General features: G+C 40.6%; 3 protein-coding genes across 7 annotated transcripts; 1 reads left to right on the forward strand and 2 right to left on the reverse strand.

Moving 5' to 3' along the window:
* Positions 1-482: 482 nt before the first annotated feature.
* Positions 483-6,177, reverse strand: dbf4 (DBF4 zinc finger). 5 transcript variants are annotated; one of them, XM_034612277.1, is made up of 13 exons: positions 5,943-6,177; positions 5,635-5,752; positions 4,874-5,043; positions 3,954-4,157; positions 3,738-3,788; positions 3,580-3,649; positions 3,380-3,456; positions 3,236-3,281; positions 3,047-3,092; positions 2,832-2,957; positions 2,130-2,244; positions 1,759-1,874; positions 483-1,614 (listed from the first exon to the last, which is right to left on the reverse strand). In XM_034612277.1, the coding sequence occupies exons 2-13, from the start codon at positions 5,693-5,695 to the stop codon at positions 801-803; spliced, it is 1,896 nt and encodes a 631-aa protein (XP_034468168.1). In that variant the 5' UTR covers positions 5,696-5,752; positions 5,943-6,177; the 3' UTR covers positions 483-800. The 5 variants fall into 5 exon arrangements, with proteins under 5 accessions (XP_034468168.1, XP_034468165.1, XP_034468167.1 ...); XM_034612274.1 differs by having other exon boundaries at positions 5,635-5,763; positions 5,940-6,177; XM_034612276.1 differs by having other exon boundaries at positions 5,913-6,177.
* A 399-nt stretch (positions 6,178-6,576) lies between these two features.
* slc25a40 (solute carrier family 25 member 40) lies at positions 6,577-12,357 on the forward strand. The gene is made up of 10 exons (XM_034611770.1): positions 6,577-6,756; positions 6,898-7,002; positions 8,912-8,971; positions 9,065-9,171; positions 9,378-9,445; positions 10,400-10,524; positions 10,915-11,198; positions 11,287-11,368; positions 11,649-11,729; positions 11,820-12,357. Exons 2-10 carry the CDS (start codon positions 6,903-6,905, stop codon positions 11,948-11,950), a joined length of 1,038 nt encoding a protein of 345 aa, XP_034467661.1. The 5' UTR covers positions 6,577-6,756; positions 6,898-6,902; the 3' UTR covers positions 11,951-12,357.
* An 838-nt stretch (positions 12,358-13,195) lies between these two features.
* Positions 13,196-25,182, reverse strand: rundc3b (RUN domain containing 3b). Its single transcript, XM_034611771.1, has 11 exons — positions 24,895-25,182; positions 21,001-21,116; positions 20,085-20,218; positions 18,908-18,993; positions 18,484-18,573; positions 16,622-16,702; positions 15,855-16,029; positions 15,427-15,584; positions 14,875-15,021; positions 14,548-14,669; positions 13,196-14,457 (listed from the first exon to the last, which is right to left on the reverse strand). Exons 1-11 carry the CDS (start codon positions 25,173-25,175, stop codon positions 14,312-14,314), a joined length of 1,536 nt encoding a protein of 511 aa, XP_034467662.1. The 5' UTR covers positions 25,176-25,182; the 3' UTR covers positions 13,196-14,311.
* Positions 25,183-25,675: the final 493 nt, after the last annotated feature.

Here is a 25,675-nt window from a genome sequence, read left to right on the forward strand (position 1 = left end):
TGTCAAGTACCACATGTCCAACCAGCAGGTCATTCACATTAAAATACATAAGTATATGTAGTTTATGATAGAAATACAATCAGTTCCTCATGTCTGGGAAGATTCAAGTCCTCTTTCTTTAGATTACTGTGGAAAATGTAGCCATCAAGACTTTTGTTTTCAATCTGATGCACATGTAATTGAACAACATTCAGTAATTAGTCAGCATGTACGCAGAGACTGTAAACAATGAAAACAAACACATTGAAAATATTGTCTCACTAATATTTCCCAAATTTTACGAGTGGCATTTTACACTTCCGTTCAATTCATTAATTTGGTAATTTCTCGTTTAATTTACAAATAAATTATTGTTTTCAATTGAGTCCCATTAAGACTTTGTGATGGGACTTTATGTTTATGTGTTTCATGCTGCAGAGTAATGTGTGAAAGAAGGATAAATAATTTCTTATGGAATGATTCCAAGAGTGTGGCAACGTATACCGAGTGGGCAAATAATTTATATTTCAGTCAACAATGAATGAGCAAAACAATAATGTTATTAGACAAATGGTTGCTTCTCACTATCAAGCCAAATGTTATTGTCATGGGAATATTATCTCTGCATACATATCTTTACTTTCCACTTGAAGAGTTTAGAAAACAAATGTAAAAATAAATGTAATTAACATGTGCAAAATGATAATTCATGGGAAAACCTTTTTCTTATACTATGATGTAAAGAAAATGTTACAGCTGGTTTTGTAGTCTATGACAGTGGTGTAATTGGAAAGACAATAATAGTCCATCAGATCATTTGCTTAGTCCTCAAATCCATGAAACTCCACGTCCATGTCATCACTTGACTCGAAAAGCTCCCACAGCTTCAGCACGGAGTCAGGAGAATCGCTTGGCTTTACGTGTTCAATGTTGGGGTCAACTTTTCGTCTTCTGCGTTTAAAAGCTCTGACTTTTCTCTGTATTTTCCAGGCTGGAGACAAGCTTTGCGGAGGAAGCTGTTCCTCTGTGTTTTCTGCTGAGTAGTTTCCAGTCATTTTGTCAGGAAATATGCTTCCATCCTGCACGGCTTCAAACTGTAACACATCCGTGTTGGTATCAGACTGCTCTTGTTGATTTGTCACAACATTGAGGCCTTTTGAGGAATAATTCTGTACATCAATGTTATGGGAGCATGAGGACATGCTGTTCTTGTCTATGTGAGATATTAGGTCCACCGAGTCGACCTGAGAAACTCTGGAGGGAAAAGCTTCAAGACGTTCGCCTGTAGAGGAGACTGTATCCCTCTTGGGCTGAAGAATGTGAGTTTGCGCAGCTTTGTGTGTGCAAGAAGTCAAAGAATTCTGTCTGCACAGACGTTTAAGTGCGAGAGACTTGGCCTTGGCTCTCTCTGAGTAAGTGCGACAGTTCCTCCTGTCCCTCTCCCTGTGAATCAGACGAGCAAAACCAGGAACTGATCTGATTTTTAGAGCGTGTCCTGAATAAGATTCCACTTCAACAGTCTGTTGCTGCTCCTCTTTAACAGTCTCTGCAGTAACGAGATCTCCCCTGTGCCTTAGCTCAGTTTTCCCACATGGTCCAGGAGCAACCAGAACAGAGGAAACACTGCACTTTCGTCTAATGGGAATCAACAGAAAAATAATATAATGAAACAGAGAAGATAAAAGATGTGGACAAGTCAAAAACAAACATAAAACGCATTATATTTACAAATATTTTTGTGAAATTTTTTTTTTTTTTTAAATGGAAGTTTTACATTACCTTTTAACTTGAGTTTTGACGTGGATGAAGTTGCAGGGCAGTGTTGAAACCTGTCTGTCCACAACCAAGTACTCATCACTTTTGGAGAAAGCCTTGTGACGTTCACTCTGTAGATGCTGAAAGAAAAATTACTCAGTTAAATTATTGATAACCACAGGTCTCTCTGGTGGAGGCTACTGAGCACAATTTCCTATACTGTAGAAGCAATTAAATACAAAAAAACTTGGCTACGCTTCTACCACAAAATAAAATGTTCAGGTAATAAAAGGTAAACTGCTGTGAACATGGTTCTGCCATAAATTACTTATAAATAAATAATATAAAGTACTTATAATAAACATGATATTATTCTTATAAATGTGGAGACTTACCATAGTGAGGTTTTCGTATTTGATCATACAGCACTCGCAGTAGCCGCCTCGTTTCTTGTCCCTGTTCTTCTTTCGGCCGTGAGCTCTGTCCTCACTGGCTGAGGCTTTCGCACCTCTGTTCCCAGACGACCCCAAAAGGTTGAACAAATAAAATCGGACAAAAGGTGAAAATATTTCTTAGTAAATTTCCAGACACACTTGACGAACAAGAGACTGAGTGGCTCCAGCAGAACAAACTCAAAACATGTGGAGAAGCATGTTTCAACCCTTATATCTTAATTTTTACAAATCTTCATCTTAAATATGGAAACATTTGTATGAAACAATGTTTTAGTGGTTAGTTTATTACTTGGTTAGTCAGTTATTCATTAAGTCAGTCAGTTGCTTAGTAGTTCTAATCGATGTCAATGTATCTTTGGCTTCCCCACACAGCAGAATCAGGGATTCAGTTGAGGGACATCAACAAACAGCACAACTTTTAAAGAGATAGATGTTATTATATAGCATCACTGAAAATTTTAATTTGTTATTAAGTTACTAATTTCAAAACTCCTCAGGGAAAATGTAAGATGAATATTTGGTTTTAAGTTGTTAGAATAAGGTTAGAAAATAAGCAGTGTTTTTAAAAAGGTCCTGGTCGTGTTACATACTGTACTAATGCTACATCAACTACGAGTAATGCAGAAAAAGAAAACACCAAACCTTTGTCCATCCTGTTTGTTCCCAGGTGAATTCTTGTCCTCGACACTGAAGGGACTACAAGGAGGGACAGTCTTCAGGTTGAACTCAGGCATGTTGGACATTGTGAGGTAGATTGGACGGTAGTGTCTGAGGTAGAGAACAGAATAATTTAATCGTCCAAATCAAATCAAAGACAGTTGGTGGATGTCAGCTTCATTTAACCTCTTCCATTTTACCTGCTTGAATCCTCAACCTTGACAAAAGGTTTACCGATTCGTCCACCTGGAAAAAACATCACATATGGTCCATTTAAATATGAGCAGGTGTACCAACAGAGAACCAAGAACAAGTAACCTTTCTAGCTAGACATAAGACTGAATAATAACTATATACATCTGATGTTTAGTCATAGAAAATAAATTTACCTCTGCATTTCTGAAAGCCTTGCTTTGATGCTGACCCAGGTTTAACCTATAAAGAAAAACAGAGAAAAGCATTTTTAAATGATCTATTAAACCATTCATGCTTTCACCAAGAATATATTTAAAGTTTTAAACCCATAAACTTACATTTGTTTTGGCAGCAGAGGTCGCAGGACACTGACTACCGACAATCTTTTTTCTCTTCTTTACATACGCCATTACATCTGTAGTATGAAATAAAATGGATAAAACTACAGTAAGTCAAAGCAAAATTAGCATCATTCAATGCACAGCACAAATAATACTTGGTGTAATTAACAAAAACTGACATAACCTTGAGGACATACCATCTATGTAGAGGATTTTCACACCCCAATCCAGAGCATTTGACAGGATCTTGTTCATCTGTATCCTCTCCTAAACATAAAAAGCGTCTGTTAGCACAGAAAAGAAAAGAGCTCATTAAAAGTTCATTTTTGAACTCATTAGTGTTGACTTAACAAACCTGCTCTTTCACCACTCTCTCCACCAAAGATTTACCTCGACTTGTGACCAACTGCAAATCAATGACAGAAAAATAAAATGTATAATAATGAAAAAATATAACAGGGTAGATTGCTGTTCAGATGTCAGATAGAAAGAAACAAATATATTTTGGTTTATCTTGAGGCGTAGCTTGTGAAACAATGACAACATGTTGCAACAATGAAAGTAAACCCACTGTGTCTGTTTGACCCTGAGACCTGCTTTTCATGTTGTCCCCGTGGCTGCCAGGTCGGTGCGGGTTTGAGCGAGGGTGAGGTGAACTCGGTCCGGAGTCCGGGCTGGGGACAGGAGAGTCCTGCCTGAGGCACTGCACATATCGGGCCTCCCTCTTGTTGGATACCAGATATTTGATTTCCTTACTGAAGAACTTCTCAACAATCTGAGTGACAGATACAAGATAAACAGGATAACGTTCTTTAAAACCATTTCCAAACAACGGCTGGCACTGAATGTTTGGGTCAGAGTCATCATCTTGTTATTTTTAAATCTGATATTTTCTGAATTATATATAAATGTCCATGATTTTAGCTTGTGTGATCCAGGCAAAGTTTATTCATCATTTGAAATGTTTGTTTTAAAAAAGTTACATTTACTTTTTTTGCTACTAAAATACCCAGGTCCCTGCACAGAACCATGTGGAACACCATGACTAATGTGTGTGCATGGAAGACCTGTTAACATGAACTAAAAGCAGTCTATACAATAAGTGTGACCAGCCTATTGTGTTTCTTCTAATCCCAAACTTGTGATCAATGTGTCAAATTGCCGCTATTGTTGTGAGGCTTCAGGGGGTAGGGGGGTATTACCATGACTCAACAAACGCATATCACATGACTCCTTGTCACTGACTGTGTCTTCTTTGTCCTGTAATTTGTCCTTTTCCTCTCTGTCCTCTCTCTCCCTGTGATCCTTCTGTCAGCTTAAATTCAAGCACTTTATCATTGTGGGGACTTTTTGGTTTCTCTCTAAGATAATGTTAGGTTTAAATTTGTCTCTGTAAAGTGCCTTGAGATAATGTATGTTTTAAGTTGGAACTCTACAAATAAAGTGGAGGTGACAGTTGACACAAGAGAAATGTAAACAATTTTGTCTCACCCCTCCCAGCTGTTTAATGTCCATCTCCAGTGTCTCTGCTGTTCTGTTTGACGGCAGGTCCAGGTAAAACACTTTCCCGGCAAAAGGCTTGTTTCGAGCAGAAGAGGACACGTGTGACGGTGGCTTGGCTTGGCTCAGAGCTGTCGTGTCACCAGTGCCGACGGCCTTTCCTAAAAGACGACAATTAAAGAAACAGAGAAGAAAATCATCAGTTCAACAACTCAATCTCGTCTGAATACACGAATAGTAGATATCACTCAGGTAAGTGATGAACAGAAGTGGAATCCAATGATTTGATCAGTCAACACAGTCATAGCAGCACTTTCGGTCACCTGAGTTCCTCAGTCCAAACATTTTTAGATTTAGTCTAAACACTATTTAACTTGTTCAACAAATGCACATAATATTTAAGTGATGTCCTTAATCTTCATCTACTGTTATAATTAAGCTTTTGTTTGTAGCTAGAGCATCTATCACATGTCTTCTTCATCTTCTTCCTTCATTTCTCAATAAGTTTTTTAAAAGTCAGCCTGACCTGGCTTGATTTAAACTGAGGACAGGAGAGTTGAACTCGTCACATCTTGAATGAAAGTGACATTGATCATAGATTTGAATCAGAGCAGATTAAGAACTGATAAATCCTAAAGACAGTCACTACATTATATCAACAGCGGTCACTTGGCTTTAACTCTTCACCCATGAAACACGAGGGGCCTCTGTAATAACACAGATTACAAGAAGGGGATGAACAATAACATCACCTCGCCAGTTGGCTCCTCTGTGCCTCTGGATGCGTTTGGGCTTCATTTCACTCTCTGTCATTGAGAATAAAACGTCTCTCTTCTCCCTCGGTCTTGAGTCAACATGCCACGGGAGTTGCTTTGTTTTGCCACGCGTGGGTGTAAACAAAGAAATGGTTGTTTACAAGGAAGAGAAAAACAAAAACAAAAACAAGCGTCTCGGAGGAACGTGAATGTTTAGCTGTAAAAGGCGATCGTTAAAAAAAAAACACCGAGGAGGTTCACGGTGATTCCAGAACAGACACGCAGCTTTTTTCTCGGTTTCCTACTTTCCTTACGTTGCGTTAGTTCGGCGGCTAAAGTGAATAAACGTTCCCGGAGCCGTGTTAGCATGTGTGTTAGCACTGGGAAGAGCTAACCAGCTGTTTTTCACTTGTTTAAACAGCTGGAGGAAAGTTTATCTGTGGGATAACGTCCATTTCCCGCTTTAAATCCAACCGAGCAGGACGTGTGCGTTGCCACGATCGACACTTTCCGGCCACGTGAGCACCGTCCCGAACAGAGGCGACGCAGTTCCCTTTTTACACTACAACAGTGGATTATAAAAAGAGCACGAGAATCCAATTATTCTACTTCTGACAGTGACATTTTCTTTGTTCGACAAAATTAACAACATCGTCCGCATCTTTGAAAAACGGTGAAATCTCTACGTTTTACGGAAACCCAACAAACCTGGCAACGCTGAAATTAAGTAAACACCGCCTGTGTGTTTGAATGGGATGTTTCCACAGTTTTCTAACATAAAGGAAAGAAACGCAATTAAATACGTTATAAAATATATCGATGGATTGTTTCATTGGCAGATGTTTTATGTTTTGAATGGGTGAGTATTTTGGTATCCAGGCTTGCATTTAATGTAAAGAAAAATCCAGAAGAAAATCCACGAATGTGCTGCAACAAATGCCTTGTGTGCTTGTGTAAACTCAACTAGCTGCGGGGTTATAACACAAACACACACACGTGTGTTTGCTCTCATGGATCCCGTGGGACAGCACTAACCTCCACACTGTCAGGAAACTAGAAGACCACAGAGGGATGTGCGTGTTCGTGGACAACTTCGTGGATGCTAAGAACTTTCAGCAGGTAGGAATTCGGCTAAGCTAATTCTGGTTAGCCTAAACTCAAGGACCACTGGGTAGAAGGGGAACTGAATCATTACATACACGACACGTTTGTTACACATTCAACTGATCTAACGTGGAGATGTGTTTGTGTTTCATGAAGACATCATGAGTGGTCAAAGTCCATCACCTGCAGCCGGTAAGCACATCACTCCGGTCCAGCGGATGGTGGCGTCCTGCTCTGGAGCCATCCTCACGTCTCTGCTCGGTGAGATAACCTCTGTCACAGGCTGTCACTTCTCTACGAAGACCCAGACTGTTGTTCTGACCTGGTTGAGTTCGTGCACTGCAACATCTCACTGCTCTTTATTGTTGTTTTGACTGTACTTTAAAGTGCTGTTGAATATTTGGCAAAAAGTTTCTGTGACTAAACACTTATTTATGTAACTCAATAGTTTTGAATGGCAACACAAAGTACAGCCTTCAAAAAATGACCATACAGTCGAATCAACACATCTCTAAAACTGAACATTATAACATAAGTTCATGCAGGTAGGAATGATTGCAGGGCTCAACCAGTTTTAGCAATGTGTACATAACAAACTGTTAAATGAATGTATATATGCACGTGTTTGTTTGTTTGTTTAACATTTCTGTTAAAAGCACAGTCATGTTTTTGTGCTGGTAAAGAAGCAGAGAGCCAGAACTATTTCAAAGACCTTTATTTGAATCAAAACTATAAAAATGACTTAAGATATGATGAGATAAGACTTTATTGATCCACACACCGGGGAAATTCAGTTGTTACAGCAGCAGGCAATCCAGAATGAGGTAGACAGAAAGAAAGGCAATAGAATAAAAATACTGAGTATGTATATTATCTACACCTTTCACTGTGGTGGTTTGTATGAAATGTTATAAAGTAAAAGGTAAAAAACAGTTTGTACATATGAAAACCCGTTTGTACATAAACACAAATGTGCAAAAAGTTAATTTCTGTTAAAACTAGTGACTTGATGTTCACAGTAACATCTTTACTAAGCACGTGTGAATCTTCAAAATGTGAAAAAAAAATCTGTTAATCAAAAAGTCAGACGGCCCCAAAGAAAATTGATTTAGCTTCAGGAAACGATTGATGGTAATGTGAAATATCAGTGATTATTTTCAAGTGCTTCAAATGCACTAATTCAGCCATTCCCAAACTTAAGAATGCCGCGGCCCAATTTGAAAACTGTAAAATGTGTGCGGCCCACCCACACCTTTAATCACAACTATATGATCCACACACAGGACTAGAATCATACATATTATTAATTTGATAGCAAAAATAATTGTATATGAACGCAGGCATATTGTTAAAAATATATTCTTACTGTTTGTATAATAATAATATCCGGGAGAAGAAAAACACATTTGAGGCGCAACCAAATATACTTAAGGCTCTCTCAGCGTGTTTTTAAAAGATGCTCGAGGCTTGGATAAATATTGTCCATGTTTAGTTTCTAAATGGCGGCGGCGCACTTTACACGGTCCCAGGGTCTTGTTAGCTAGCATCTCAGCGCACAGCACACACACAGGCTTGGGGGTTGTCCTCTGGGCCAGCGACAGGTCCTCACTTGAGTCCTCTTTTTAGTTTTGAATGATTCAGTTGGACTTCCTGATTCCCCTTCGTCATCAGCAGCTTTCCTCTGCTCCATCTTGCTCGACCCAGCTCACAACAAAGTTCTCCCTCACCTGTGATTCACCCGCTAATGATGAAGTGTTAATGTGACGGTCAGCAAAAACAATGACACCTGCTATATAGGTCAGATAAAATAAGAACAACGTGGAATTTAAATGTCTTGTCTTTGTTTCATTACCTGTGATGATTACTTTTTTTTTAAATCAATCATAAATGTTTGGTGGTAATCAACGCTTACTTAAAAATCTGAAACTTTTTTATCTATTTATTTTCTGATGACCTCTCACGGCCCACCTGCAGTGGCTTCACGGCCCACCAGGGGGCCGCGGCCCACACTTTGGGAATGACTGCACTAATTGATTCACAGCATAGTGCAGTAACATAACAGTCCACTGCACATAGATGTTCAACAATTTGTGCATTGTAATTTTGATCGTGAGACCTCAGTGGAACGGCCATAAGAGAAAGTCTCATACCGAGTTTTTGCGTTTTCCAGTCACACCGTTGGACGTTGTGAAGATCAGACTTCAAGCACAGGAGAATCCCTTCCCCAAAGGTATAATGGGTACGAGTATAACTTAAATTCTAGTAGTGTTATGTTTCATATGTTCCCATTGGACAGTAAATGTTATGTGTTTTTAATCTTCAGGAAAATGCTTTGTCTACTGTAATGGGCTGATGGACCACATCTGTGTGTGTGAAAACGGGAACTCCAAGGCCTGGTACAAAGCCCCCGGTCACTTCAGTGGCACACTGGTAAGAAATACTTCACATACCTGTTGCTTGTCATATTTCTCTGTTCACTATTGTGTATATAATAAAAACCTCGGGTCAGAAGTTCCCTGTCAAATTTGCTTTAGTGAGTGATGCACAGGCATATTATTTGTTATTTATTATTATAAACTTCTGACTGCAGAACAGCTCATCTTCCTGCTCTGACTCTTCTCTCTGTATCTCTGCAGGATGCCTTAGTTAAGATTGTACGCCATGAGGGAATCAAGTCATTATGGAGTGGTCTGCCTCCCACCCTGTAAGTGTTCAGATCTCTTTGTGTGTTTTTTACCATGTTGCTTTTCATTCTGCCTGCTCTCTTCTTAAAGATGAGTTGTAGAGAAAATGTGTTAAAGGGGACATAGCATGCAAATTCCACTTTGTTAGTGCTTCTACAGGTTAATGTGGGTATCTGGCATGTCTACCAACCCAAAAACTCTGGGAAAAAAACACTTGCGCGTTTTTGTTATGGTTCCTCTAAGTCAGAAACGTCATGCTTGAGTGACTCGATTGAGCTTCCTGGGTTTTGTGTCGTCACAAGGCACTGGAAGTCTCCCTACATGGTCTTGAATGTCGGGGTTCGGGGGTAAATGATGGTCTTCATAGCCCCCCCCCACCCCTCTCTTTCTCTCTCTGTCTATCTGCTTGTGTGCTTGTAGTGGATGGGCAGAGGGGGACATTTAATTATGTGATTGGGAAAATTAAAACTCCAGGACAACAGAAGGGGAATACAAAGTATGGGATGCATATTTGATAATTTATATCATATAAAATATGTAATTTATATCGTTTAAAATCATGGGGGGAGAGGGGGGAGGGGGGAGCTGGCTCATTAGCATTTAAAGGAACAGGCACTCAAAACAGGTCACTCTGTGGAGGGCTGTTTTATAAAGGGTAAAAAGGGTGCTGTTTTAAATGATCCTTGTGGTATGTTACAGACATTTCATTAAGACCCCAAGGAACCATATCAACTTGTGGTAAAATGGGCATGCTATGTCCCCTTTAAGTTGTTGAGCCTGAAGCCGAAAACTCACATTAATGGCGCTTTCCTAGGACGTTATAGTGGCAAACCACATACTAAAGATTTATGTAAAGTATTTTTTATGATATAATCTTTTTTAATTCATGCTGTACATTAATTTCATTTATCATTCATTTATAATGTCCATGGAAAGCAGGATTTGTGTTAATTGTCCACATGTGCTGTCTCCAGTGTGATGGCAGTCCCAGCCACAGTCATCTACTTCACATGTTACGACCATCTGTTGGCAGCTCTCAGGCTCAGGATGGGCACCTACTCTGAGGAGGCTCCTCTCCTGGCAGGGTCTATCGCGAGAGGTGAGGGAGCTCTGCTGCTGTCACATCACTGAGGAGAACAGAACGGATTCCAGATAATATTTTATAGAATGTCTTAAACTAAATTAAATTAAACAACTTTACCATTTTAAAAGGCATCTGTTGGGTCGTTAGGTAATTCGTCATTTACAACCTTTATTTATTCAGGATAGTTTCCCTGATGACATTTACACACTGATTTCCAAGGGCAACCACTCGTACTACAATTGATGTCGCAGCCAACATGTTGATAATTTCATGAAGTGATCCACAAAATTTTTTTTAATCAAATGATCTGATGTCTTCTTAATACGTTTTCTTTCATTGCTTTTACGTAGGATAGGATGCATGTTTTTTTTGTTTCATCTCTGTGTCGTCTTCATCTCGTGTCAGTGGGCTCGGTGACAGTGATCAGCCCCCTGGAGCTGATGCGCACTAAGCTGCAGTCTGAGAAGCAGTCGTACAAGGAGCTGACTCGCTGCATCCGCTCGGCGGTGGAGACGGAGGGCTGGCGGTCTCTGTGGAGAGGTCTGGGACCCACGCTGCTCCGGGATGTGCCCTTCTCGGCCATGTACTGGTACAACTACGAGAAGGGCAAGCGCTTGCTGTGTGAGCGGTACAACTCCAGAGAACCTACATTCACCATCACCTTCATATCTGGATCAGTGTCTGGCGCTGTAAGTGCATCAGCAGACAGGAAACATCACAGTCCATAAGTAAACTGCAATCAACTGTTTGGTTAATTCATATTTCTCTTTCTTTCAGATTGCGTCCATTGTAACGTTACCTTTTGATGTTGTCAAAACAAGAAGGCAGCTGGACCTGGGAGAGCTACAAGCAAAGAATTGTAATTATGGCATTATTTCTTTATTGTCATTTTGATTAGTAAATATATCTCAAGATTTAAAGATGTTCTAGTTCAATGGCCTTGTTTACACATACATCATTCATCCATCTGAACTGGACACACCTATGTAAGATATTTGAAACATGTGGAGTGTAACTGATGCGGGGGAGCAGGAGTTGCTGTGTTGGGTTGATAGAGACAAAGGTTGAGAACCACTGTTCCACATTATTGATCGTGTTCAGTTTTCATGGCTCATTGACGAATGTCTTTGTCTTCTCAGTGTCCAGTGGGGTCTCAGCCTCCACCTTCAGTGTGATGGGCAGAATTGTGGCACAGCACGGCTTCAGTGGACTGTTCGCAGGTAGACGCATCTCTGCTACTGTATTATGGGAATAGTTAGAATTGTTATTTGATTAGATGTTTAACCTCTTCTCTGTTGTCTCTCTGCCAGGTTTCTTCCCCAGGTTGATCAAAGTGGCCCCGGCCTGTGCCATCATGATCACCACTTATGAGTTTGGAAAAGACTTTTTCCACAAACGCAACCAGGAGCGGACACTCGGGCCGCTACTGACCAACGCCTGAAACTTCTCCTGGCACAAATAACTACTGCTACTCTATGGCTGGAAGGAGGATGTTAATGTTGCCAAATTTAAAAGAAGCAGAAATTTGAGTTCTGCATCACAAATCCAAACTTATATTAAAATATTTTTATTCTAGTATTTATAATATAATATTCCATGCTTTTACATGCACTGATTAAGCTCCTGTGCACAACTGAAAAGAAACACATGTGGTGAGATGCTGTGATCAGCCAGCAGATGGCAGCTTTGTTAATATTGTGTAATTTCCCAGGTTTGACATCACTGGCTGTGTCACTGGGCTCATGAGCATTTACAAGTCCTAACATTTTATTCCACTGTGTGTCAGTGTTCCTCCATCACCAAGAGACCATCTCTGGGGTTTTGCACTTAAACTTTAAATCCTGTGAATGTGTTATATTCAATAATACCTTTACTGTTGGAAAGTGTTAGGGTTCAGGCTCTTTAGCACAGTCCCTGTTAGTTGGGAACACATTTTTTAATTTAAAGACACTTTGTCACACATTGTGATGAGAACAGCATTGTCTTCATATTGTTCTTATGTAGTGGAAAATATTGAGGTTGTGTTGCAATAAATGCTGCAGATTGTGTTTTGTTCAAATCCAAACCAGAAGGTGAATTAAACCCTTGTTTTCCTTGTACTGCACTAACACACAGGCTTTGTGTTTTATGATGTTTATATCGTGGATTTAAATTTTTCAGAAGCATTTTGTCTGTTTGTTTTTTTCCAGATTGTTCCTCTTCCTACACTTTCTGATATACCTGCAGTTTTTATATGGCCAATTTATAACACTGGCCCCACACTGCCTTGATACAAGCTGATATGTAAAGTTAAATTATATTCAGCAAATGCCTATGAATTTGATTAAATTACCTTTTAAATTATTTAAAAAAAGAAAACCCTGATAAAGACCATAGGCCCGAAACATATCAGTCTAAGTTGATATCCTGCAATATCCTGTAATATCCAATATCCTGAAAGTGTTGCTGGAGCTTTGACTGCTTTACACTTTTCTTTCCTGGTCCATGCACTTTGGAAGTGGGCGACTTTGTGCCAGAAATCTCAACTCTGCTTCCAAAATATGTTTTTGTGTCAGAGGGTAAAGAAAGTCTCAAATGTTCAAACTACACACCTGATTTTCTTCTGAAATTCTTCTCATTCATTGACCTTTTTTTCCTCTTTATCACCACATCTGTTCATTGGGAAAAAGAAACTCAAATATATTTGAATGTTTCAGCAAGTGGAGTTTATTCAAAATTATAAAAAGGCAAAGAAATCCAATAAAACATATTCTGGATGTGCAAATGACTGCTGCAACGAGGTAAAGGCAAAGTGATGAGCTCAGTGTTGAGGTACTCGGCTATTGTCACCAATGATAAATTACTATTATATATAGTTTTATTCTTTATTCTGATATTCTGTAAATACACATTTCTCATATCTCTTGAAAAGATTCAAATCACTGAGTCCTAACACAGTCTTAATTTAAGTTTGTATGATCTGTTTGTGGTAACTAGCCATGAAAGTAAAATTACTGCATTTCGACAAATGTAAAGGGAATAATGACTCCAGTACAAAGCTAAACCCAGAGCGGATGGGTGGATATTAAACACAGTGCTCATTACCTGAGAACAAACCATGAGTTACTGCATTATGCACGTCTGACAACACATGAGAAGAAGAATGGCGCAAGAACATTTACACCTGAGAACGAAACGTGAGACATTATGCAAAACGTAACATGACAAAAGTGAAGGTGCCTTCATCGTGAGTAGATTAAATCATGACTGGTTTTCAGTGGCAGCAGTAACAGCACAGAGGATATTAAAGGACCTTTTAGTTGCAGGACAGAACTCGTGAGAAAGAAAATCAAACACTGACCCTCTGTTTCCTAAAGTCTGATCTGATGGAGTCAGTATTTTCAACATGCAGTGAAACCTTCTAACAGAGGAGGGAGGACACAAAACTTTTTTATTTTTCAAATATGTTTCCAAGACAGAAAAACAGATGATGCTCCACAGATAAAAACACCTAGAAAGCAAAAACCTAACACAATCGAAGAATCACATGAAGCTCACCAGATCCCCTGTCTGCACTAAGGGAGACTAAGTGAGCAGTGTTTGGACTCAGAGGTGTATCTGTGATTCAGTCGGATGGAGCTGCTCGGAGTTTTATTTTACAAACATGCTACACCGGATCCTCAGCTGTCAGACCTGACGTCCATCTGTTAAAGCTCCGAGCTCCGCACACGGGACATAGACTCGTACAAACAGAAAATCAGTTTTCACCTACATTGAGAAAGTTCCTGCATCATCTGTCCCACAGTTTTTTTTTCACCATTCCCTATGAAGGAGTGATCCCGGGGCTGCTGACCTCCGTTGCAGGACTGGCCAAACACTCGCTGGACCTCAGGCTGGCCAGAGACTTGTAGCTGGCAACGGAGGTGAGGGAGCCGCACAGGCCTCTGAGAGAAGGAGTCTCCTCTTTATCTGAACGAGACAGTACATGTGGTTAGTACTCACACCAGAGCGGAGGCCACTTCTTGAACAGCCGAGCGTACTTGCAGGAGGGGGACGTACTCTGGTGACGCCACTGTGTCCCGGCCAGCCTCGCCTCCAGACTCAGTGTGTGTGACGGTTCAAGGGAAGTCTGGGAGAGGCTCATGTCCGCAGAGAGCTGCTCCAGACTCTGGAAGCTCTTCCTGCAGAGAGAGGATAGGAGATCCATTAAGTTTATGCAGATGACGTCTGATGACAAGAACAGAAAATAAACCAGCAGCATTTTTATAATTAATTAGAGACATTTAATAAGCAAAATATCAAACATCTGCAAGGCCCAGATTCATGTTAACACTAAGTGATTATCATCAGACTTGGAAGCTTGGCGATGTGAACTCATCTACGTACTCCTCCCACTGTCCAGTCCTCTTCCTGTACAGCAGCGTGTCCAAGGCAACAGCGTTGGCGTCCAAGGCGTCAGGAGACGGCCACTGATTGGTCAGATGGGCTGTCAGCTCCTGTCTGGACCGCAAATCATTGTTCTTCAGCACTGTCCTGAAAACGATAAGTCAGTTGCTGTGGATTTTCAAACGATTTTCAGTTGAATTCATATTGAAAACACATCAGGACATTTATTGATTATATAAACATACATAAAATATAAGCTGCACAACTGGAGGGATTTAAAACAGAAATGACATGAAAAGATTTAGACCGGCAGCTGGTGGTTGATGGGACGACACAACGATGATGATGATGATGCAGCTTTTGAGTGTGACTGATTCAACAACACACAAATAACAAAACACCTGCGACCTCAGGGCGTCTCGCTGTGTCCTGAATGTCACCCACAGCTGGAGCCGCCGCCAAATCCTCTTCACCTTTTCACCAGCAACCTGACATGCTGCTCGCTGACAACAAGCACACACACACACACACGCACACAGGGAATGAACTCACAGTTGGTCCTGTAGTTCCAGTACGATGAACTCCAGCTGCTCCTTCTCCAGCGTGTGTGAGAGGTGTGTGTCTGCCAGGTTCTGTTCAAGAGCTTTGTTATGAGACACGGCCTCCGACAGCTGGGCTTCTCGTAGACGGACCAGCTCTTCCAGGTAAGCCTGAGGCAGACAAACACACACTCTCCATTACTATCTGTTGGTTTAATGCCATGAGGACGCTGCTGCATGAATACACAGCTCGTATCATGTTTTATATGCAAGAAATAACATGAAGCTGAATGTGTGTTAAATAAAATTGCTCTTCATAGGACATTTGGTGATTCCAGCCTCTAATAGTCGTGGAGGAATCAAGGAATATGTCACACCGGCGTATTTTATTACCGTGCAATTTATTTATCCAGAAAACATTTTAAGACACTCGGACGCTACCTTCTGTTCCAGCGCCATGCGATACTTCTGCTCGAAGCGTTTGCACTTGCTGACCAAGTTGCTCTGCTCGGTGAAGATGGAGGCGGCCGTGGCCGCTTTGTCGGGGGTGCTGCTCTCGCTGCCACTGCTCCCCAGAGTCCTCATCTCCTCCTCGTCGCTGCTGATGCTGTCTGCGCTGCACAGGGAACCACAGTGTGGCCTCACATTAGCACAGAGGTAATGCAGCAGGGAGAGGCAAGAAGCAGCCGGGGGTGGGGGGTGGGGGGGGGGGATATATCTTGACAACATCATAACAAGTACACGCCCTGAGGAAAGCTGGAGTTTTGGATTTCATGTTTAAAACCTTTTCGCAGATCTGCACACACAGAGCTCACGTAAGAGATAAATAACAAGTAAATCATGTAATTTATTCAATCTGAACAGAACAGATTTGTTTTACAAACGTAACATAAAATACTATATTCATGTTTACAAGTACAATTTGGCCAAATGAGGATTAATATTAACTTCTGAAACTCTAAATGTTCACATACTATGACGTGTTCCCTCAGTTACAACAGTAAAAATGTTTTAATTGAAGAAACAGATAAAACAAAACAAATTTACACACACACACACACACACACACACACACACACACACACACACACACACACACACACACACACACACACACACACACACACACACACACACACACACACACAGAAAACAGAATCTACAAAAGACTGGTTGAATACAAATACAGTGGATGTGATCTGACAAACCTCTGAGTGAACTTCAGGTAAGGCGTGTAGTCGATCACGGCGGGGCAGCTGCTGTCCAGACCCTCCCCTTTCAGACAGAAGCTTAAAAGAGACAAAAAGATCGAAATTCAAAGCTCACTTCACCTTTTTATCTGCAAGTGTCTGCATGATATTATAAAATGACTTGTGAAGGCAGCTGTTGTCACTGTAAAGGTCAATTCTATACTTCTTCGAAAATCGTTCAGATTTAATGACTTAAAACTAGAAAATGTTCTTGCGTCAGTCTGCTTTTCACAGAACTATTTAGACTAACCCTTAAAGTTGAGTTAAGTTTTCTACTTGTAATTAATTTGCATTACTTTGTGGAGATCTGTTTTCATTTTTCATTAAAAGGGCCTTTTAAGTAGCAACTTTCTACTACTTTGAGTTCATGTTGTAAAATAAGAAAACTTCCGAAAGGAGAAAAAATGTTTTCTAATTTCCACTCTTCTATGTCATTTCATATAAGTAGTTTATGTTTTAATAAATAATTCTGTGTCAATGATTATTTAAAAATAATTTTCCGAACAAATTTTTTGCTAATTCAATACCTAACGCAGCACCCCCACCCTGCAGTGAATGTGAATGATTCTATTTGATGAGGATGAAATATTTGTTGTCGAGAGAAAAGTCTTGATCAACTTTCTGGTCTTTGTAGCATTAAGCAAATATCCCTGTTGAGTGTATTAAATTGATCACTGAGGATTCAAGGCTCCTCTTTGCTAATGCAGTGTCCTTGAGTTGGGTATATGATTTATTATTTTAAAGCTTTCCCTGGAGCTGCATCACATAATTCTGCAAAGTCTGCAACTGATCCACCTGCAGTGTAAGCAGCAGCTCTCTGGCCTCTTAGTCCCTCGAGCGGTTGCGCTACATTTCAGCCAAAACAAAAAAAAGTTGATCGCCAGCCAGATTCACTCTGATTAACTTGGGTCACTTCCTGAAATGCTGAGGCAACAATCCACAACAAAGGAAAATCATCATGTGGCTTCAGGAAGAGTCTGAAAAATCCTGGAAATACTGTATATTCAAAATAATAAGCCAAACTAGATGGGCACTAAAGCTGATACCTCCGCCTAGAATGAGTGGCCAATATATAATGTCATATTGACATCAGACAAAATGTATATACCATGTGCACCGAAAGGTTCTGTAAACGATTTGCATTAAATGCAGGCATGAAATAAATATTTTTTATGGTACAGTAACTGAAAAAAGAAGGATAAAGAAAAAAGAAGGATATTTATTTAGATTCACAAAATTCACATCATTTTCTGGATCTACACCAAATTTGACCTGTTCATAGATATTTCCTTTTAAAGAAAGAGAAAAAAGTCTTGGATCCGCCCCCTGATCCACAGCAACATTTAATGGCTTCTTACCCGACCCAAACCACATCCTTCCTACAAATTATGTGGTAATCTGTCAAGTAGTTTGTGCTAAATAACAGACAAACTAATGCTGATAAAAAGGTCACCTCCTTAGCAGAGCCTGGCCTGCATTAGCCCAGAGGTACAGTGGTACAACCTGGGCTCCTATCAAAACTAAATCGGTCTAAACTAAACGCCACAAAAGCAGACGAGTGGCCTCTGACATTTCACAGAAGTATTATGCAATGAAATAGTATTTTTATTCAAAGGTATTTCCTGTAAATTATTTAGTATTGAAGCGATGATGCATTTCTATTTCAGTCGAGTGCAGCAGCAAGTGGAGCATTGCAACTCTATGAGGAGGAAAACCTTTTGGATCGACCCTGAAAACTGACAAAGGGACCATTCCTTTATTAAATCCACACAAAGCCAGCAGGACACTTTGAGTGAGAAACAACAGAACGTGATAAGTACCTGAAGTCGATGGTGTTGAGTCCAATGAGCGTGTCTGCCAGCAGCCCCGCCTCCTCTCCCAGCATGATGGCACCGTCCTCATAACACCTCCTACAGTCAACACAGTGGTGGCATGAATACAGCTCCTCAGACTCAAGTCAACTGACTGAAAATTAAAAGGTGAATGATGTGAGAGATCTTTCACAGATACGCTCTGATGAACTTGTCGGACTGGGCTGAGGGGGATTTTGTGTTTGTGTGTGTGTGTGTGTGTCTATTTGATCAGGAGTCATATTTGTTGAAGAGAGAGAAGAGAGAAATATTTGTTGTAGAGAGAGGTGTGTGTGTGTGTGTGTGTGTGTGTGTGTGTGTGTGTGTGTGTGTGTGTGTGTGTGTGTGTGTGTGTGTGTGTGTGTGTGTGTGTGTGTGTGCGCCACATCAGTACCTGGTGGTTTTGATGTCCCTCAGTGCAGATGAGATGTATTCTGACAGGCGTTTCTCCATCAGCACCACTCTGATCCACGCACGGCCCTGCAGAGACAGGAAGAAAACATGCCACTCAGTCGCACATCAATCTTAGTAGAAGCTTATATCATCAGCCTGAAACACACGACACCAGATTGGGAGTCTACACAGAATTACATGTTTACATCTAATCTCTACACAATATCTTTTGCCAATCTACGGCAAACAGTTGCTGAGATATTTCAGTGTGACTAAAAGCGTCGGACCGATCAACAACAAATCAAAGTGGACATCTCTACATATAGATATGTATACATCTCAATAGGATGACTGTTATAGGTAGGGTTGGTAAATTGTTATTTTGTTTGTTGAAATCATTTTCAGGTCTCGATAGCCATCCAAAAATAAAGTCATCTGAAAAAGGCGGTGTCTGTGGCCCTATCAACAGGACCAATCATTCAGACCAAATTAAACTATTGGTCAGTGCACACTGCCTGCGAGCACCCTGCCCGTACTCTCACTGTGCACGACCGCAGTCTTCACAAGCCGGTGAGGCAAACACGACAGTCAGTGAAACGGAAAGGCCCAGTATCAGATGCATCAGTTGCATGTTTTCAAAGTGTAGCCTGCTCTAGCTTTTCCAGGATTACCAACTCCAGCTCTAATGACATGCAACGTAAAACCTCCTCTGGTGTTTTAAACGCTTTACTTGCATTAAAACAGCTCAGTCGGTTATATGAATGGAAACTCTACAGAATGTGTTGAAAGGTTAAAATCGTACTTTCACCGTTACTCTCCTGTTTTATAAACAAAGCTGCCGATTCTCTGAGTCAGTTCATGAGCTGATTGGCTGTGAGACAGGGTCTTGGTCTTTTACCCACAGGGTGCAGACCCAGGGACATTTTGTTTGTTATTAGGTTGTTTTTGTTGACTGAGTTACCTTTGTCCTTGTTCTAAGAGGTTAATGCAAAGTAAGCTGAACTCACAGATGCCTGCATCTCGTGTTTGCAGTAAATCAGGAGGCACTGGGCCTCAAAGCAGAGGATGCAGTGTATATCAAAAATAAAATAATAAATGCTAAATTTTTCAATTGTTCCCTGCAGCATTGGGTGATTAAATCTGCTTCAACCAAATACCCAGTGATATTTCATCTTCACCTTAGCTCTTGATGAACGCACATTCTCCATGCTCTCAATGCTTCGGATGCAGTTATGAGGGACTTTGCTGCAGGCTGCTTTTATATAATCCCAGAAACTGCGAGGACTCTCGTATCCAAACCACGTCGTCTGACCTGGGAGGAGGAGAGACAGAGAAAACGACTTGAATCTGAATTCATACAAAACAACTTTACAGCAAGTAAAATCCTGTAAGTTATGACTTAAAGAGACATGAATGAAATAGTCTTAGGACATGTGATCGTCTTAGTGGCTGTTACAGGTGGGAAAAAGTCGAAACTAGAATTTCACTCAGTCCCCTTATGAAACCACGTTTAAATTCACTCGATCCAGATTTTTATTTGCATCTTCACCACATTGCAGACACTTATAAATATCAGTCCCTTTAACAAGACTGATCTTATTTCATCGAGATCCTTCAATTATTCTCTGAGAAATCAATAAAAATAATGAAAAACACTTTTTGTGTGTAATCCTGCTAACTAACAAACAAAACACAGATGTAAACATTACCTCCTCGTCTGAGGTAACAACAGTCTCCAGATCAGCTTCAACTATTCTCAATAAATGGAAATGAGGTGCTGATCATTACATAAATCTCTGACTTGGAACAAAATTGTGCATATCGGTCGCCCACATGCAACCACAACATCTCCTGCTCATTTCCTTCTTATCACATCATCCCTCACTCTCTCTCTCTCTGACTCCCCCCCTCCCCCCCGTTTGCACTTACTCTCCTATCAAACAGAGACAGAATAATGATATTGTGCAATATTTTAGTCCGTACTTTTAGTTTTGGACATTTTTATGGCTTAATAACCTGCTTTTTCTGGGTGATTTTGTGTTTTTATGTATCTACATGTGGATGAGGAGCAGGGTTTTTGTTTGTTTTCTTTACCTTTGAGCCGATGATTAAGGATGTGCTCCAGGATGGAAACGAAGTTGATGAATTCTGGAGATGAGTCATCTATTGTCTCAAAACAGGAGCGGTCGAGCAGAGTCTTCACTGAAAACCTGGACACAAAAGACAATGAACACACTGGTGTTAAAATCTGTTATTGGACCTGTGGTTTAAAGGGAAATACACCAATTTTGTATTTAGAATATGAACATGTAGTAAAGAGGAGGTTTTAAAGAAAGAGCATCCTGTGCAAATTGGGAGGATGTGTTTGGAAAGAAATATCTACGGTCAAACAAAGACATAATATTTAGAGCTTAACAGGGAAATCTGTCTTTTGTGAAAAACCTTTCTTCATTGAAGTGTATTATGAATCCCTGGAGTGTCCCTTTAAATGTGTGAGAGATTGATCACCATTTTTCTACAAAGACATCTCATATCAACCATGATAAACTACCTTCTTTGTTGCCGTCTGATCCCACACAGAACGATGTCAAAGGCGAACACACAACAAACACACAAAACTAGAGAGATCCTCTCAATCAACATCATAGTGTATCTTTGATGTTGATTGAGAGGATCTCTCTAGATTTTTCTTTCTGATCACAACACAGAGAAAACAAACACCTATAACCTCTGAGGAATGAAACCAGTCTTAATGTGCAGCCCTCTGACCGACTCTGTCTAATCTGGTGGCCACTAATTAAGCAGGAAGAGAGTTAATGGACAAGGCTGCAACGTGCGTCTGTGCACGTGTGTGTGTGTGTGTGTGTGTGTGTGTGTGTGTGTGTGTGTGTATGTGTGTGTGTGTGTGTGTGTGTGTGTGTGTGTGTGTGTGTGTGTGTGTGCATGTGCTGCAAATCCTGACAAATTGTGTGCAGCCCTTAAAATCGACTAAATAATCAGACTCCATATCTCACACTGCTTCTCCATCTTGTTGCTTAGCAGCAGGCTGACCACAGTGTGTGTGTGTGTGTGTGTGTGTTTCCTTCCTCTGAATGACGGTAAAAACTAAATTTAATTTAAACTAATGTAATTTTCTACATATCGTTTTTCTTAACACTTACAAATCAAATCAGTTGATCTTTCCATTGTTTTCAATAAAGAGATCCTTTTAGAGTCGGATATTTAAAAGACCTTCAGTATTTAGTCAAATCCTCTTCAGTAACACGGACGTTTTTAGGTCAAGTGTACGATATTGTCGTTCAAGAAGTTGAAGTCGTGACCAGCCTGTTGCTAGGCAGCTGACGACAATGATTGTTCCCTTTTCCAAAAAAACGTGTTTTCTGGATTTCATGTCGTGAGTGAGCGAAGTAATAACCTTTCTTTAGATTTGTAATGTGGCAAAACCTGATCTGACAGAAAATAGAACTGATGGTGGGTTGTCCTCACAAACACAGCGAAGATGACGCCACTCTGAGGCCTCATTACTTCATCTGATTTGATCTCTTGTCAGAGTTGTTCTTTACACTGAGGACTTTGACATGTCACAGCATGAACAGCACGGGTGTAAAATAATAAAATCAATGAAGGCTAAACTCCATTTAGGTTTTCTGGGACCGTCTAATGGAGCAGAGGCAGAGTTCAGGTTGTCACTCACACTTGAGCTTTTCCTGCAATGTCAAGTCAAAACGGCTGATGTTGTGTGGGTGTGTGCACGCAGCTCTCACTTGATATCACCCAGAGACGTTTCTTCCAAAAAACCTTGTACTCGGATAGAAATCCTCACAAATCCTCTCAGAGAGCCTCACTTCATACTTCTGTCTGAATCTGTATGTTTCATGTGCTAATGGAAACACAAGAAAGGTGGAACTGGTTTCAAAGTCAACAGAGATCAGAGCAAAAAACGTTTGATCAGTTGATCGGATTCTCCTGTCAAATCTATGCTTATATACTGTACTCATACCTTAAGTCAGTAACACTATTGTATATAGACTGTATATGAAGATGGACAACGTCTCCATTTCCTCCCACTAACCAGAAACGAAGCCAAAATATCAGGTGCAAAGGCTGCCATCTTGAACCATAATGTCGTCCAAATTAAATGGACGACAAGCTGGTTCTTCAAAAGTGAAGCCAAAGCGTTTATCACCACCTGGTGACTAGCTGCAGTAAAGCTCATAAATCACTCCTCCTCCATGTTAGTGGATGGAACAGAGACGAAACTAAAAAGTCAAAGCAAAGGTCAAATACATTTTTCTCAAATCTGTAGGTAGCTGTTATCACACCGATGAAGTTTTATATTTAATTAGTGAGTTGATGCTAAAAGAGTGTAACATCATGATTGACTGAAACGCGATTGGTCAAGCGTGTGTATCTATGGGATCTTGCTACTGTGGCTCCATCCCATGATTACAGACTGTGACAGTGATGTCAGTGTTCGTGTCCAGGATATATTGGCTTCATTTCCTGATGGCGGGAGGAAGAGGAGACGTGGTGTCCATCTTTATGGTAGATACATGATGGAAGAGGAAGTTGCTGACTTATTCTGCCTAAAATCTCAATTTGCCTCAAGGAGTCTTACAATCTGTACTTCACACAACACCCTCTATCCTTAGACCCTCGATTCAGATATGGACCTGTCCCACAAAGTACAAACTTTTTACCCAGAAAACAGTGGAAGAAACCTCAAGTGGAAACTGCAGACAGTGTGAGAGACATCACGAGGACTTCCAGAGTCTAATTACTTCACCTTCCCCTTCGCTTCAAGTGACGTAAACGGAGGAAGATCGACCATGCACATGTCCATCAGTTTCAAACGCACCACAGAGACCGTCAGTCAATTACTGACATCAGCACTGACAGAGCCACAAATCAATACTCAGAACAGAGGGGGTTTCACTGCAGCTGACGCAGGTGACATCTGTCTTGCACTTTATCAATCTATCTCTAGAATTTTTTTTTACTGAAGACTAAATTGAATGTTGCATGTGCATGTATGTGTGTCAAAATTATGCATTTAAAGTTGCAAATAAGCTGCAGCAACAGCAGTAAAAAAATAATACATTATTCCTCAGAGAAAACTGTCTGTCTGTCTGTCTGTCTGTCTATCTATCTATCTATCTATCTATCAATGCATTGAAGAGCACATGCGTCATGTCCTCAATATTGTATTTAGTCATGTTTTTTTAGATTAGTTTTTTAATATCAAACTGTTTTACCTGATGGCTGCTTTTTCCTGTCTAATTTTAGCTCCACCTTCTTATTATTTCAAATTTTAGTTTAGTTTAGTTTTATGATAAATGCTTTTTAAATGTGTAGCATTTGACATATGAATTTAGCCACATAAATAAAGTTCATCGAGATTTTTATTATTACTTTTACTTATTGTATATTCTTTAAATATCACGGAGTGTTTTCTCAACACATCTTTAAATATTAACGCTAATAACAAAAAAGTATTAATTCTATGTCCATTTTAGTTAGAGGTTATTCTTAGGGGTGTATTTAGTCCATCGCTGAGAAAAATACAGAAACAGGCCAACAACTGCACAGTTACACGAATAGAAAATGTTAACTATATACATATAAAGCCACATAAACATAACATTTCACATTTTTTATCTCAGCCATTTGATCTGAGTGTGTGTAGAATCCTGGCCTTGCTCCTACTGAAGTGACGTGATCACATGCAGGTTGAATGGAGGCTGCTGCTGCTGCTGGTGGGTGAATGAATGAAAGAGTATTTGAATGTATCAGGGCGGGGGGGTAACCTCAGATCATCTGCATATTAAATCATATCTTCATCTAACTCATCCAGCTGTGACGTGCCTCTCTCTGCCTATGTAATCAGGTTTAAATTAAGACTGAGTCCCCTGCGTGTGGTAGAATGAAGGATGAAATGAAAGGCGTCAGAGATGAACCCCCATCCTCGTCAGTGCGAGGGTCTCCCACCTGCACACGGTCAGCAGGTTCCTCCTCTCCACCGCCGCGCTCCTGCCCGCTCCCCGCCTGCGCATGAGATGCAGCCCCACGCCGAGCGACGCCATGCCCGGCCCGTGTGCGTGGCCCGCGGCCGGAGGCGGTGCCGCAGTCCCCGCGCTGCCTGTGCGCTCTGCACCGGGGCGGGACCGGCAGCTGTGTCCGTCGATTCCCGGGAGGAGAACACGCTGGTCCGCTGGAGGAGGATCGCAAACAACCAGTCGAGTCTGACACAAGGAGTCAGTGACCACCATGACCACACTTCCTGGAGGAACTTTCAAAATAAAAGCTCGACTACCATAATAGTGTTTAGCCCAGGGGTGGTTACGATGGGGAGGAACGTTATTTTAAAATAATCTTAGTCATGTTTTCACGAGTGTGTTTCATCTAAATTGTATGAATTGTGGTTTTCTCTACCTTAGAATGAGCCCTCTATATTTAAATACTTTATATTTACATCAGGAGCAGGTCCTCTCTACGGAGGCCGCCATGTTTTTTACAGTAGCCCAAACTGGACAAACGAAACACTTTTTTGTGAGTTTTTATGACAACTGAAGGCTACCACACGTTCTCTTTCATGTTTGGAAGGGGAGGGTGAGGTGAGGGGTCTTCAGCTGTAACGTGCAACTTCACCCCTAGATGTCACTAAATTCTACACACTGAACCTTTAAAGATGTACTTTATGAAAACTTAACTTGATTTATAAGACAATCAAAGTTAGACAATAAAACTCTAACATTGAAATTTATAACAA

This window comes from Hippoglossus hippoglossus, chromosome 16 (genome assembly GCF_009819705.1).
Source record: "Hippoglossus hippoglossus isolate fHipHip1 chromosome 16, fHipHip1.pri, whole genome shotgun sequence".
NCBI classification, from domain to species: Eukaryota; Metazoa; Chordata; class Actinopteri; order Pleuronectiformes; family Pleuronectidae; genus Hippoglossus; species Hippoglossus hippoglossus.

Bases quoted from the DNA above. Each gene is read 5' to 3' on its own strand.
- dbf4 (XM_034612273.1), bottom strand. From the start codon at position 6,006: ATGCTAACACGGCTCCGGGAACGTTTATTCACTTTAGCCGCCGAACTA. The intron at 2,958-3,046 runs GTAAAATGGAAG...TCTCTACCTCAG, and splicing joins AAGGTTGAGGATTCAAGCAG to ACACTACCGTCCAATCTACC. The intron at 2,245-2,831 runs GTTTGGTGTTTT...GTCTGGGAACAG, and splicing joins AACAAACAGGATGGACAAAG to AGGTGCGAAAGCCTCAGCCA.
- slc25a40 (XM_034611770.1), top strand. From the start codon at position 6,903: ATGAGTGGTCAAAGTCCATCACCTGCAGCCGGTAAGCACATCACTCCG. The intron at 10,525-10,914 runs GTGAGGGAGCTC...ATCTCGTGTCAG, and splicing joins GGCAGGGTCTATCGCGAGAG to TGGGCTCGGTGACAGTGATC. The intron at 11,730-11,819 runs GTAGACGCATCT...TCTCTCTGCCAG, and splicing joins CTTCAGTGGACTGTTCGCAG to GTTTCTTCCCCAGGTTGATC.
- rundc3b (XM_034611771.1), bottom strand. From the start codon at position 25,175: ATGGTGGTCACTGACTCCTTGTGTCAGACTCGACTGGTTGTTTGCGAT. The intron at 21,117-24,894 runs GTGGGAGACCCT...TTTTGTGTCCAG, and splicing joins AACCTGCTGACCGTGTGCAG to GTTTTCAGTGAAGACTCTGC. The intron at 15,585-15,854 runs GTAGCGTCCGAG...TGTCTGCCTCAG, and splicing joins GCATGGCGCTGGAACAGAAG to GCTTACCTGGAAGAGCTGGT.